Genomic DNA, 14,436 nt, shown 5'->3' on the forward strand with positions numbered 1-14,436 from the left:
CAAAACTAAAGTTTAGAGTGCCACACAGTGACTTACCCAAAGTCTACATAGATGTAGCAGGGTGGAGAGCATCCAGAACTAGGGTACCTTACTTCTAGTATACCTTCCCTTTTCTAGTCACCACTCTCTGCCCACTGAGGCCATTTACCCCAGCCAGATGATGCAAACCTGTGTACTTGTGAAATCCAAGTACCTCGGGGGGGGGGGGGGGGGGAATCTCAGGACTTTTGTTTACACTAAGTCTGGAGATCTATGAGAAAGCATTCAGAAGCATAAGGTACCTGTCAGTACCCACAAATACGGCACAGATGCAGAATTTGAAATTGAACCAGACAGAGGGGCAGTCTACAAACCCACCTAGCTGAGCACCACGACACCCCCCAACACACACACACACACACACACACACACACACACACACACACACACACACTCCAGCCAGAACCAAATGTAGGGATCCCAAAGGGCCAGCAGAGGGCGCGCCGCCCCCAGGGAGGCGAGAGCTAGGAGGATTACCAAGCAGCGAGGATTAGGGGAGCTGCAGGCTAGAAGGATGTACCTCTATTTCCCCGCCACTCACCGGGTAGGACCAGGCCAAGGAGGAGGGTGTGAAGACCACCCCCCATCCCGCCTCGTGGATCTGAGGCGCAGAGAAGCAGGGGTGTTACCTAGAAATTATATCACGCTGCGCAACGCTGCAGCTCTTGGAGCGTGTGTGTGTGTGTGTGTGTGTGTGTGTGTGTGTGTGTGTGTGTGTGTGTGTGTGTGTGTGTGTGTGTGTGTTGGGGGGAGGGGACTTAGCCCAAGCCCAAGAGAGGAAAAAAAGACATGCACCCGGGAAAATGCTCCATGCACATGGAGAAATTTCTTGCTAGGAACTGCACTGAAAACCGAGCCCCCAGCATCTCCCTGCTGCTCCCGTCCCGGTGCAAATCACTCAGCTAGTGAGAGTCCCCCCAGCCCCACCTCGACAACCCCACACCCCTCAACTCCAGCCCTGCACCCTCCAGCCTGGCTCCAGCGCCGCCGCGAGCTTTCCCCGGGACTGGCCCTGGCGGGGCGCCTGGAGCCCCATTGCATTGCTCCAGGAGAAAGGAGGGGGGCGGTGCATTTTGTAGGAGGAGGAGAACCGGGGCGGGGGGGGGGGGGGAGAAAATTGCGCGGAGACCTGCCAAGCGCCACCGCCGCCGCCGCCACCGCCGCTGCCGCGCCGCCGCCGCCTGTGAGCTCCGGCGGGCAGCCTGACTGTCGGCTTCCCGGGGCATCTGGGTCCGGCGGGGCACAGTCCTGGGCGCTGCCGGAGCCGCCGCCGCCGCCGCGGCGACCAGTGCAGTCGCTTTCCCCCCCGAGCCCGTGCGGCTCCGGCTCCTCGCGGGTGGAGGAGTGGGGGGTGGGGTTGTTGTTTGGGGGGAAGAAGGGGGAGGGGGCAACGCGGAGAGAGTCAGTGGTTTCCATGGTGATGGAGCTGAAAGTGCAGGAAATTTAAAGGCTTGGACCCTGCGAGACAGACAAACCGGTGCCAACGTGCGCGGACGCCGCCGCCGCCACCGCCGCTGGAGTCCGCCGGGCAGAGCCGGCTGAGCAGCCCGAAGCAGGCGGAGAGAAGTGGCCCAGGACCCGCTCGACCGGAGGCTCCGCACAGAGAAGCAGGACGCCGAGCGGCCGGAGGAGGAGGAGGAGGGAAGAGGCTCGTCCACGCGCCCTGCGCCGCCGGCAGCCGGGGAGAGAGCAGCGAGGAGCCGGCGCCCCCAGCGCCCCACGGTCCCGCTGGAGTAATCTCGGATGCCCGGCCGCGGCCGCCTTCCCAAGTAGAGCGGCGGGGGGGAGTTGCGACCAACTCGTGCGCGTCTTCTGCGCCGCGGCGGGAGCCGGCGCTGCGCGAACGGCTCTCCTCACTGCTCATGCTGTCTGCCCTGCGCCTGCCCAGCCTCGAGTGAGCCGCCTCCGGAGGGACCGGAGAGCGCGGCAGCGCCGCGGACTCGGCGTGCTCTCCTCCGGGGACGCGGGACGAAGAGGCAGCCCCGGGGCGCGCGCGGGAGGCATGGAGCGCTGCCCCAGCCTGGGGGTCACCCTCTACGCCCTGGTGGTGGTCCTGGGGCTGCGGGCAGCACCAGCCGGCGGCCAACACTATCTACACATCCGCCCAGCACCCAGCGACAACCTGCCCCTGGTGGACCTCATCGAACATCCAGATCCTATCTTTGACCCTAAGGAGAAGGATCTGAACGAGACGCTGCTGCGCTCGCTGCTCGGGGGCCACTATGACCCGGGCTTTATGGCCACTTCGCCCCCAGAGGACCGACCCGGAGGGGGCGGGGGACCGGCTGGAGGTGCAGAGGACCTGGCGGAGCTGGACCAGCTGCTGCGGCAGCGGCCGTCGGGGGCCATGCCGAGCGAGATCAAAGGGCTGGAATTCTCCGAGGGCTTGGCCCAAGGCAAGAAGCAGCGCCTGAGCAAGAAGCTGAGGAGGAAGTTACAGATGTGGCTGTGGTCACAGACCTTCTGCCCGGTGCTGTACGCGTGGAACGACCTAGGCAGTCGCTTTTGGCCACGCTACGTGAAGGTGGGCAGCTGCTTCAGCAAGCGCTCCTGCTCTGTGCCCGAGGGCATGGTGTGTAAGCCATCCAAGTCTGTGCACCTCACGGTGCTGCGGTGGCGCTGTCAGCGGCGCGGGGGTCAGCGCTGCGGCTGGATTCCCATCCAGTACCCCATCATTTCCGAGTGTAAGTGTTCCTGCTAGAACTCGGGGGCCCCCTGCCCGCGCCCAGACACTTGATGGATCCCCACCAACGTCCCCCCTCCACCCCCACTGCCTCCAACCAGTTCCACCACCCTCTAGCGAGGGTTTTCAATGAACATTTTTTTTCTTCTTGGCTACAGAGACCTGGCTTTCTGGTTCATGTAATGCACTGTTTAACTGTGTAGGAATGTATATGTGTGTGTATATACGGTCCCAGTTTTAATTTACTTATTAAAAGGTCAGTATTATACGTCAAAAGTTACCCGGCTTCTACTGTATTTAAAAAAAAAAAAGCAAGCAAAAGGAAAAAAAGAGCAAAGAAAAGAGAGACTTATTCTGGTTGTTGGTAATAATAATGTTAACCTGCTATTTATATCCCAGTACCCTTCGCATGGCGAAGCAGGGGGGAAGAGTTATTTTTTTCTTAAAAGTACAAAGAGAGGGGGAACTTTTGTAGAAGGACTTTTTTTAAAAAAAAATGCTATTTTCCATTCTTCGGAAAGTGTTTTGATTTTCCTTAGACCTCGAAGAAGTTATAGAGTTCAATGTTATTTTACAGTTATTGTAAATATAGAGAACAAATGGAATGACTAATCATTGTAAATTAAGAGTATCTGCTATTTATTCTTTATAATATCCCGTGTAGTAAATAAGAAAGAAGTGCAGAACAGGATTAAAGAAAACCACTAAAACCGACTGGGCTCTACACTGTGATTCACTGTGTTGGTGATTGATGGGGGGTGTGGGGGGTGTCGCCGCGCTTACTACGCCTATTGGGAGACATGCTCATCCGTTCGGACTCCCCTCCTGTGGGGTGATGAACGTGACTGTAAAATTTTCAGTATGTGTGTGTGTGGGGGGTGTTATTCTCAAACCCCATCTTTTAAGTATCATGTGGCTTCTACAGAGTCTCCCAGGGTACCCTCCCCCGTGACACCAAAGCTCAGGCCTGTAGTGACCTCGACACCCAGCCAGCCCCCTGGAGCTGACCCCGGGCTGGGCCGATGAGGGGGGGAGGGAAGGGGGCGGCTGCTTTGTCCAGGCTGACAGGCCCTTCACAATGGGGACACGTGTCTTTCACACCTTCCCTGGGGGCGGAGTGCCGCTGAAACTTGACCCCCGAGGAATGGGGGGGGTGTCAGAGCGCGCCCACCCAGATCCCGCCACCCCTCCCTCCTTGCACCCCCACCACAATATCCAGCCCTTGTTAACCCTTTGCATGCCCGGAAACTATGGTGGTTGGGGCTAAAGCGACCCTTTGATTTCAACTACATACAATCTCAGGGTTCCTGCAGGTCTGGAGCCCCCACATCCCAGACCCACAACTGGCTAGGGAGAGATACTTTGGATGTTTGACACTCACCTGGGCCTCTTCCAGTACCTAAGGAAGACTGAGGTCCCAAATTTCAGAGGGATGTGAATCTGGGTACAAATCATCAACTCTGGGACCTGCACTGGGGAGAGGGACACGATTCCCCCTCCCTGGACACTTGGAGGTTGAGAAGGGAGGGGAAATCAGAATGGTATTTTTGCTCTTTAGGATAGATGCAAAGTTACCCCTTAAAGGTTCGGGTAAATATCACTGTTCCCCACCCTCTTGGGACCGGCTCTAGACTCTCGCGTGCATCCCTCCACCTCAATCCCCAGTGGCGGCCATCCACTCAGCTCCACGTGGGCCGGCTTCCTGACACCGCTCCCCGCTCCTTTTATTTATCTTGGACTCCACAGTCGCTCTCCTCTGCTCCCTTCCCCACCCCCTTGCCACCTCGTCGCGCCTCCCTCCAGGCCTCCTGTCCTCCGCCCCCCCCCCGCACCGCCCCCCTCCTCCGGAGTCGCAGCGAATCTATGCTAATTATTTCAAACCTGCGCCGAGTCCCCAGCTCAGTCTCAATGCCCCGGGCCCCGCCCTCCCTGTCCCTCCAGCCCGGCGCTTTCTTCCCTCCCGACGCAGCCTCGGTGGCTCCTCATTTCAATAGCCTGGCCCGGGAGCCGGAGCCCCCTCCCCGGCGCTGCCTCCGTCAGCCGTGGGACAGACGTTAGGGTATTCATTAACTGGGAGCCGAGGAATAACGGCATTATTCCCCCCAGAGAGGGCACCCTGCCCCCGCGACTATCTGAGGCTTCATTGTAAAAGGATTAAAAGTTAAAGACCTCCATCTTATGATTCTTTCATTTAATCTTTCTGGCGCCTGGGAGACATGCCCGATGGATGATGGCTTTTAAAATATTCCTAATGTCGGCTACCTTAAGACTCCAAGCCGGGCAAACAAACGTAATTTATTTCCAGAAGAAAGAGGATATTGAGATGTTTAAGTTTATGAACCGCCGTCCCCATGTATATTTGTTAAGTTCTGACAAATACCCAAATAACGTTAAAAATCAACCATTCATCACTTATGAATTTATGCAAAACTTTCTATGCCCCGGGCCAATATTTTTGTAGACAGAGTTTCACTTGCGAGGGGCGGAGGAGGTGGGGAGGAGGGACGAGGAGGGGGCTTGGGTCGGGGTGGAGGGGGAGCCCAAAGCAAGAATTTTCATGCCTGGTAAACACGCGAATTATGCGAAGAGAGTTATTCCCAGCTGGGCGGGCAGCCAAAACTCGGAGAGCGCGCGGAGGCCAGCGCCCCCACCCCCACGTTGGTAATGTCATTGGATTACAATGCGAGGTCTTCCCTCCGCGACGCCCCCTCCTCCCGCCGCGGGCCCGCCCGCCCGCGCCCCTCCTCCCCACCCCTGCCCACTTGGAAAACCCGCTCGCAGCCGGCGAGCTTCTCGGCTTTCAGAGCCAGGAGCCAGAGTGAGCTGGGAGGACCCGCGCTGCAGACGTGACGGGCTACAGACCACCGCACTGACAGACCCGGAGGGCTGGCCCAAGGCGGCTCCGAGAGCGCACGGAGAACCCTGCCGGATGCAGGCGGTCCCACTAGAAGAAGGCAGGAGGCGCTGGTCCTGAAACTACGTGTGTGCTGGATGACGCCCTCGCCACTCTCGCCTATTATGATCAGTGTCGATAATACTATAATTTTAAGGGAGACGGCTGTAAGCAAAGAGGCACCAACCCCGCGGTCACCTACTGCCTGTCTCCTTAGAGGAGAAAAATTGAGTCCTCTGCGGCAGCCTGTGTCTATGAACTGATGCAGCTGCCGAGGGACAGTGTCTTCCCCCGTGGAGATTTATAACTATGACAGACACATCGCCTTTGCCAAACCCAGTACCAATCAGAGTACAGAGGGTCGGAGCAACTGTCCCTCCCCTCAGGATTGTGAGGGTTCCCTCTCTCTTTCAATGTCTCCCCTTATTTCCTGCCACCCTTTCAACACCCAGTCACTCCCCACACTCAAGGAAACTGAGGTCAAATGTCCACGGAAGGCCCCACGGCCCCCAGAGTCTGGGAACGAGATCTGGCTCCCTGTTGAGACAGAGAAGCCGGAGGTCCATTATCAGTCTTGCTTCTGAGACTCCTGGGAAAGGGGATTGAAGCTTGGTGGCAGCTGCAGGAGGAAGCTGGGTGTGTATTAAGAGCTCTTAGCTGGGCTACAAGAGGACAGCAAGGGGAGGAGGGCACAGCCCATATTGGTATTTTGAAGGGGGTGATTCATCCTTTTTCTTTAATGCTCTTGGAATGTTGGGGCTAGAGGGAGCTTAGATTCCAGTGCCCACCGCACTGCTCAATCTGCTGGTGAGAAGACCGTCCTCAGCAGCCGCTTGCTGACATCACATAGACTAATACCCTTGGCTTTGGCTAGGAGCTCTCTCCTCTCCTCTCCTCTCCTCTCCTCTCCTCTCCTCTCCTCTCCTCTCCTCTCCTCTCCTCTCCTCTCCTCTCCTCTCCTCTCCTCTCCTCTTCACCACTCTCTCTCCCCCTCCTCCTTTCTTCCTTATTCCTTAAGAAAATTTATTGGTGGGAGATGGTTTTGAACTGACACCATCCCAGAGGCTCCTCAAGCTGACTGGCCAGTCTGTTGTACCCATTCAACAGGCATGCATTAAGAGCTTCCCTTGTACCAAGCACCGAGCTAGATCCTTTGAATGAACCTGTTCCCATGAGTGCCCTCCATTCCAAATAAGGAAACTGGAACTCAGAGACTTTAAACATTCTTGCCCAAAGCCACACAGTATGTGACAGTTATGTTCGAAACCCAAGTCATCACCAAAGCCCATGCCTCTGCTGGAGATTTCTTTCTCTTTAAGAACTTGAGCACTTGGCTTGGGAAACAGCGTGGTGTGCCACTCCCTGTAGGGGTCGGCCTCCATGCAGGTAGGTTGTGTACCGTTTACATATCAGTACCTCCCCATTTTCCCATCCCACAGGAGGAGGTGACCATGCCATGGGGAAGTGAGAAATGAGTGAGAATCAATACAGTGAAAGGATTTAAACCATCAAACGAGAAGGCCAGAGAGAGGAAGGGGCACAACTGGACTGGGCAACCGGGAAAGGTGTTTGACTAAAGTCTCAGTAAGCACATTGAATGTCAACCCACTGGCCGAGGTAGGGAGAGAGAAGAGCATTCGGACTGAGAGAGCAGAGTGAGTTAAGTAAAGGAATGAATGGTGTTGGAGAAGTATTTGTGTGTTTGGAAAACAGCTCAAACTTTAGCATAGGCTGGATTCATGCTGAGCGAGCACAAGCAATAAAGTCTGAGAAGCAGGCTGAAGCCAGATGAGAGAGGATTGTGAATGCCAGCTATAAGCCCCAACCCTTATTTCTCAAGCAATCGGACTTGAATAGGTCAGAGATTCCACTTGAACTCCACATCAGAAAGTTATCATTTATTCATTCAGTCAAGAGTTAGGGAGCCCCATTCTGCTTATGTATTGGTATACAACAAGCAAGCTCAAGATCAAGTCTTAAAATCGCCGTTTAGCTCTTTGCTCATGATTCTGTAAGTCAAGAGAGTTCACCCACTACTCTCATTGTCTCAAAGGAGCAATGGAAGATTGACTCTCCAAAGGACAATTTAGCATCTGGCTGTGAGCCAGCTCAACCAGCATACTGACCAGCCCCCCCCCCCCCCATTGGCTTCTCTATGTGCTTTGACTTTTCTCACAACATAATGGCTTCAGGACAGCTGGACACACTTGGCAGCTATGGGTCTGAGAGAAAGTGTCTCTAGAGGCTCAGATGGTGGCTGCAAGGCATCTTCTGACAGTCTTGAAAGTCTTGTGACACCATTTCCAGTTTAGTCTACTGGTTAAGCAAGTCTCTCGGGCCAGCCCAGATGCAAGGCGAAGGACACCAAACACTACCTCTTCACGGACCAGCAGGGACAAATTGTGGTTGTGGTAAGCCACTCCGTGTTAAGCACGGCCCTAGGCAAGAGCTGTTGAGCTTTCCCAGACCCAAACACAGAAAGAGTCATTTCCAGTTGAAGTCTGGCACCATTGGCCAAGAGGGATGGGAGATAGTAACAGTGGCTTCTCTAAGGCTGGTTATAGAGGACCTTGCTGATCCATGCTTGAGGGACATCAGGGCCAAAGATTATAGACTTTGTTGGCCAAGTTAGAAAAGACTTGGGGACTGGAGGTTGAAGGGCTGACAGAGATGTCTAAGTAGCTGCTGATGTTTCAGCCTGCAAGGGACCAGGCACAGGAAGGGATATCAAAGGCATGCACTCTGTTTTCTCCCCTGTCCCACTCTGTAAACAGTGCATGGTATTAGGAAGTGTTCAGGAAACAATAGGCAGAGGAAAATGAATAGAAGTCCATGGGATGTCAGGATGGGTTGTTCAGCAAGAGATGAGGTGGGAAGGGTCTTGAGGGTTTCAATTTGCATAAAACAAAAAAACATAAAATAGAATTGAAGACAGACAGCTAGCGTGATTAGAAAGAAAATAGTGCTTCGAAAGATCTTTCTCTAACCCAGGATGTGTGGCCAGCAAGACTGCTAATGATACCATGAATACAACCCAGCAGAAAATTATAAAGTTACTTAACATATTGAGTCTCTTTTGGAAGGAACCCTGGCACACGGTTCTTCTCAAGCATGAAGTTTACAGCTGACAACATTGTATCACAATATCAGAAGGTTAGACAGTCTTAGAAAGGAAACAGAAGTTGGCTCCAGCCTACATTTTTTTTTTTTTAATACAAAGTAGTGATTTGCTGGCATTGAGAACAAGTTGTCTCCTTTAAATAGGACACATGCCCCTTGTCTAGCTACAGAGCCTACCTCTCCCTATTGGGTGTGTTAATGGTTTTAATATCTACTGAGACTATTGTGAGCATATAAAGTTGGGGCCCCTTTAGTAAAGAGAACTGAAAGTCAAAAGTATTTCGATTCTTTTGAAATGAGGCGGGAGAACCATACATAGGATTTGGAAGCGGGGTCCTGGGATCCAGGTTGTGAGGGAAACATTATAGAATTGTAGCATTTCTTAGGGGATGTCCTAAAACTCTCTACCCTTCATCTGATGCAGAAACTGAGGCTTATCAAGGTCAATGAAGGAGCCCCACTTTTAGACTCTTAGTCAGAGGCAACATTTCCAGATTTTTCAAGTCAACTCTCCTTTTTAAGTCATTATTAATGTATATGCCATGAGGTTTCATTAATTAATCTTTACATTTGTGTGTTTGTGTGTGTGTGTATGATATGATTGTGATGCTTGAGAAGGCCAGTAGGAGGCATCAGATCCCCTGGAACTAGAATAACAGGCAGTGTTAAGTCTCCTGTAGGTGCCGAGAACACAACAATCTTCAGCAAGAACAGCAAGTGCTCTTGACCACTGAGTCAACTCTTCGGACCCTACAGCATTAGAATTTTAAAAGCATAGTTTTAGGTGGAATGACATAGAAAGACTCCTGAGGACAAGAAACAGGTCCATGCTGGCTCCGAGCCTGACCTGCAGCAACAAACATGGACAGAAGTTGAAGATGCAAAGTCTCAACTCATAGGATCCAGAGTAGATGCCAGAGAGGCTGAGCAGAAGACAGGGCAGTCACTGGTGATGAAGCAGCTAGACTGGTGTCCTCCAGTATAGAATATCTAACTGCTGCTATTTCTCTGTAGCCAAGGTACAGAAGGCAGCTCTACATCTGAAGACAGCAAATTGGTACAACACAAATAAAGAAGGCATTGGGCATAGGCCCCTGCTTGCAACAAAGGCCCTGTAGTCACTGGCTTTGACCACTGCTTCCAGCCAATGTTATAAAGGACTCTCAACTGTCACTGAATGTATTCAGTGAAGGAAACAAAATTAGTCAGGCAAGGGAAAGAGTCTTTCCCCATTTTACAGATTTCAAAACCTATGGCAACAGGATGCCTAAGAGACTCATCCAAGATCCAGATGCTAGTTGAGGGTAGAGGCCGGAGTCCAGTGGTGCAAGGGCTCTGAGCTGGCTGCCAGAAAGGCAAGGGGCTCAGAGCTCCTTGAGCTTATAATTCTAACTGTGCTCTCGCTCTCTCTCCTTCCATAGTCACCCCAGCTCCAATCCATTCTCCACGCTACAGACTGAGTGACCTTAAGACAGACACACATGTGGTCTTGTCACTCCCCTGCTTAAAACCTCCCAAAGGCTTCCTATTGCTAAAGGATAATGAGCAGAATTCTTCCCAGGCTGAGAACTCTCCTCCCCGGTCTGGGTTCAAGCTATACAGGAGGCTCCCTATTCCCACTGTTTCCAGGGCCTTTGCACATGCCATGGCTGTTTTCTGGGATGCCTTCCAATGCTACCAGTATCATTAAATGCCACAATCCTTCAGACCTCATTCTTGTTGTGGGGGAGCAGATCAGGTCCCCGCTACTCCACGATGTTTCAACTGTCTGCTTTTTCTTCATAGAGCACACCAGAATTTGTAGCTGACACCATCATGTATTGTTTAAGTAACACACAGAATGAGAACTGCTTTGTTCTGTGATTTTTTTTCACTGTTATGGGGCCATCATAGAATGTACTTATCACAAATCCAGGCTCAGCTGTGTTCAATCTTTTGACTTCATGATGCAATGTAGCCATCTGCAGAATTCATGCTCAAGAACTATAGAGTCCTCCTGAGAGCTCTGCCAGAGCCTGACAAATACAGAGGCGGATGCTTGAAGCCAACCGTTGGACTGAGCACGGGGTCCCCAGTGGAGGAGTTAGAGAAAGGGCTGAAGGAGCTGAAGGGGTTTGCAACCGCATAGGAAGAACAACAATATCAACCAACCAGACCCCCCAGAGCTCCTAGGGACTAAACCACCAACCAAAGAGTACACATGGATAGACCCATGGCTCCAGCTACAGAACAGAGCATGTAACAGAGGATGGTCTTGTCAGCCATCAATAGGAGGAGAGGCCCTTGGTCCTGTGAAGGCTTGATGTTCCAGTGTAGGGGAATGCCAGGACAGGGAGATGGAAGTGGGTGGGTGGATGGGGGAACACCCTCATAGAAGCAGGGAGAGGGGGGACGGGATAGGAGGATTCTGGGGGTGGGGTAAACTTGGAAAGGGAATAGCATTTGAAATGTAAATAAAGAAAATATTTAATTTTTAAAAAGAACTATAGAGTCAAGAAAGAAAGAGAGAGAAAAAGAGAGAGAGAGAGAGAGAGAGAGAGAGAGAGAGAGAGAAGAAAAGAAAAGAAAAACCCAAAAGACAAGTGTGGAACTGGGAGGAGCTAGACATGTATCTCAGTTAGTAGAGCCTTGGCCTAGCCTATAAGAAGTCCTGAGTTCCATAAACCAAGCATGGTGGTACAGTCCAGTAATTCCAGCACTTGGGAGGCAGAGGTAGGAGGGTCAAAAGTTCAAGGTTAGGGGAAGAAGAGATGACTCAGATGAGTAGGGAGGACCAGGGTTTAGTTCCCAGCACCTACATAGTGACTAACAATAGTCTATCACTAGGGTTCCAGGAAAAGCCAACACCCTCATGCAGGCTCCCACGGGTATTGTACGTACACGGTACGTGTGTGTGTGTGTGTGTGTGTGTGTGTGTGTGTGTGTATGTGCGTGCGTACACATGCACGTGTATGTGCATGTGCGAGTGTGTGTGTGTGTGTGTGTGTGGTATGTGTATGCAAAATACCCATACATGCATAATAAAAATAAATATTAAAAAACAAAAAAACCTTAAGGTCATCTTTGGCTAAAAAGAACGAAGCCAGTCTGAGACACATAATTACCTCCACCCACTCTCTCTTTTGGAGGAGGAGAAGGAGGAGGAAGGAGAAGGAACATAATTGAGTTACAACATACTCTCATAATGTTTTAAATAAATTTGCAGTTTTGTGTTGAGCTTTGCTGACAGCTATCCTGGAACACATGTGGCCCACACGCTGCATGGTGGACACCTGTTAGGTCAATCACTCCACATAGCCTTTGATACTGCTGAGGGAAAGAGAAACAGTAAACGTGAGATGGATAAGTTTCTTACAGAGTGTGTGTGTGTGTGTGTGTGTGTGTGTGTGTGTGTGTGTGTGTGTGTGTGTTGCAGAGACATGTGTTGCAGAGACCAGAAAAGACATTGCATCTCCTCAGAGCTGGAGTCACAGACAGTTGTAAAGGACCTGACATGGGTGCCGAGAACTGAACTCAGGACCTCTGCAAGAAGCAGCAAGCGCTCCTAACTGCTGAGCCATCTCTCCAGTCCTAACATTTTTTATTAAATAACTGTCAGTACACTCTACAATATTGATTGAGGGAATAATATAACAAATGCATAGACCAGGCATGTAGTCATTCATGCCTGTTACCAAGCATTCCCACAAACTCATAAGGGGTGCTCGGCACTGACATGACCAAGGCTTCCACATCAGGGCTAGGAGATAGAAATGTTTACGTTGAATCAGAACCATACAAGTCTATGGTCCTATATGCAGTCTATTGTAAACTAAAGCATTTCCATGAAGCACATGGCTGTGTTTATAATTTACTTTCTGTCTTATTAATCACGACATTCCTGGTCACCGGTGAGTTTGAAGTCCTTATAAGCATTCATTCTATATTCAGAGGATTGTATAATACACATTGAAAAAAATGAGAAGATGTTATTTGACCCCCTTCCTGGTCTAAGCCAGATTCCAGTTGGGCCTCTGGGCATGCCAGGAGCTCAGAGCTCAGCTCCTGTTAAATAGTGATCCAGGGCAAATTGAAGAACATATTGAGATGTGTAATACAGAGCAGGGAGTAGATGACCCTAAGGTGACCCTATCAGTTCTGGAGATAATAGTGACTCCCTGGTTACTGAATCTTAAAGTCCTGTCTGACTGAGAAGAGATAGCCACCGACTGATAACCCCTTCCAGCAAACGATAGGCCTCTTGTTCAATGGGAGATCACTGCTTGAAGACCACTCCCCATCAGAAGATTCAAAGTGCTGAGTGATTTATGAAGAGAGTTCAGAGACAATTTGCAGGAGCAAGAATCCCTTTCCCCACATCTGAAATCTTAAAAATGGGAGAGATTACCTTATCTGCCCCAGAGTTAAAGCCTGATCTTTCATACCCAGGGAATAATAAAATTAAGCAATGACCAGCTAACGTCTATTGCTTTACAGTTTACACACTTCGTTCACGTCTTTTATCTCTTTCAAATCCACAGGACAACTCGTGGCCAGGATTTAATAATCATTTTAAAGATAAAGGAACTGACACTTAAAAGGCCAGTTGGCCTGGAAGAATTGGATCTGGGCTCTATGTCTGACTCTTAGCTATGGACCTTGGTGACATCCCCTCAAAGTGGTGGGATGTTCCAATGGGTTGCACACATGTAGCCCTGGGGTTATGTGAGGATCAAAATGGTTTCCTTTCTCCCAACTCCGGGGCTGTATATCTCTCTTGATCAGTGTAGAAGCTGGGTATTCCACTTCCATGGATGATAATAACATATCTGTATAGGTGTTCATTCACTGAGGTCTACTGCTGGAGGCAACACCCAATAAGCCCTTCATTTCCATAGTTAATACAAAAGCTTTCGATTTAATGCTAGTTTTTTCTATTTGTTTTTTGCTGGTAGTAATGGTGTGATTTTAAATAATAAGACAAGGAAAGAGAGGTTGCTAAGTTGGTCAAAGGCTTGCTTAGCATGCACAAAACCCTGAAATGAATTAGTCTAAACTCCAAAAATGCATTTTTAAAAAGGACATAATGATGTATCTGTAATCCCAGCTCTCAGGAGGTAGAGGTGGCAAGAGTGTTTGAAGTCTAAGGCCAACCTAAGCTACATAGGGAAATTCAAGGCCAGCCTGGGCTACATGAGACTCTGCCAAAAAAAAAAAAAAAAAAAAAAAGAAGAAGAAGAAGAAGAAGAAGAAGCTAAATGAAAAGGTGATTGAAGATGGGAAAATCAGTAACCAAAGATAAAGCTAGCTAAGAGAGATGGGAGGTTTAATCAGGATGAACTAAACTGAAAAACCAAGAAATTTCACATGAACAAAGGAAAGAATTCAGTCCAGTCAAACCAGCCCTGATTGGTTTTAGAAACTACTCTTTTCTATTTATTGGCCCTTGACCAGTGATGAGAGTGGACTCAGCCAGAAGTAACTACAGAGACCTAGTTATGGCAGAACCACAGCCAGGTATGGACAAGGTCCCCAACAGTCACCATGCAGTGTCATCCCCAGAGAGTCCTAAAGGGCATCTGTCTACTCACAACCCTTACAAAAAAAAGGAAACTGGAGCCCGCCCGGAGAGGAACAATTACCTAATCTATGTCCAACCACTACAGTTGAGATCTTAAATGACCCCTAAAGGTCATATGCTGAAAGACGCCTCCAGAAGGAG

The 14,436-nt window shown here is 50.5% G+C and overlaps 1 protein-coding gene across 1 annotated transcript; it reads left to right on the plus strand.

Annotated features, from left to right (window-relative positions):
• The first annotated feature begins 1,910 nt into the window (after window positions 1-1,910).
• On the plus strand, window positions 1,911-3,436 carry Nog (noggin). The gene has a single exon (XM_034504298.2). It carries the CDS (start codon window positions 2,042-2,044, stop codon window positions 2,738-2,740), a length of 699 nt encoding a protein of 232 aa, XP_034360189.1. The 5' UTR covers window positions 1,911-2,041; the 3' UTR covers window positions 2,741-3,436.
• Window positions 3,437-14,436: the final 11,000 nt, after the last annotated feature.

Source organism: Arvicanthis niloticus, chromosome 6 (genome assembly GCF_011762505.2).
Source record: "Arvicanthis niloticus isolate mArvNil1 chromosome 6, mArvNil1.pat.X, whole genome shotgun sequence".
Classification (NCBI taxonomy): domain Eukaryota; kingdom Metazoa; phylum Chordata; class Mammalia; order Rodentia; family Muridae; genus Arvicanthis; species Arvicanthis niloticus.

Excerpts from the sequence above, each read along its gene's own strand:
- Nog (XM_034504298.2), top strand. The coding sequence starts at position 2,042 with ATGGAGCGCTGCCCCAGCCTGGGGGTCACCCTCTACGCCCTGGTGGTG.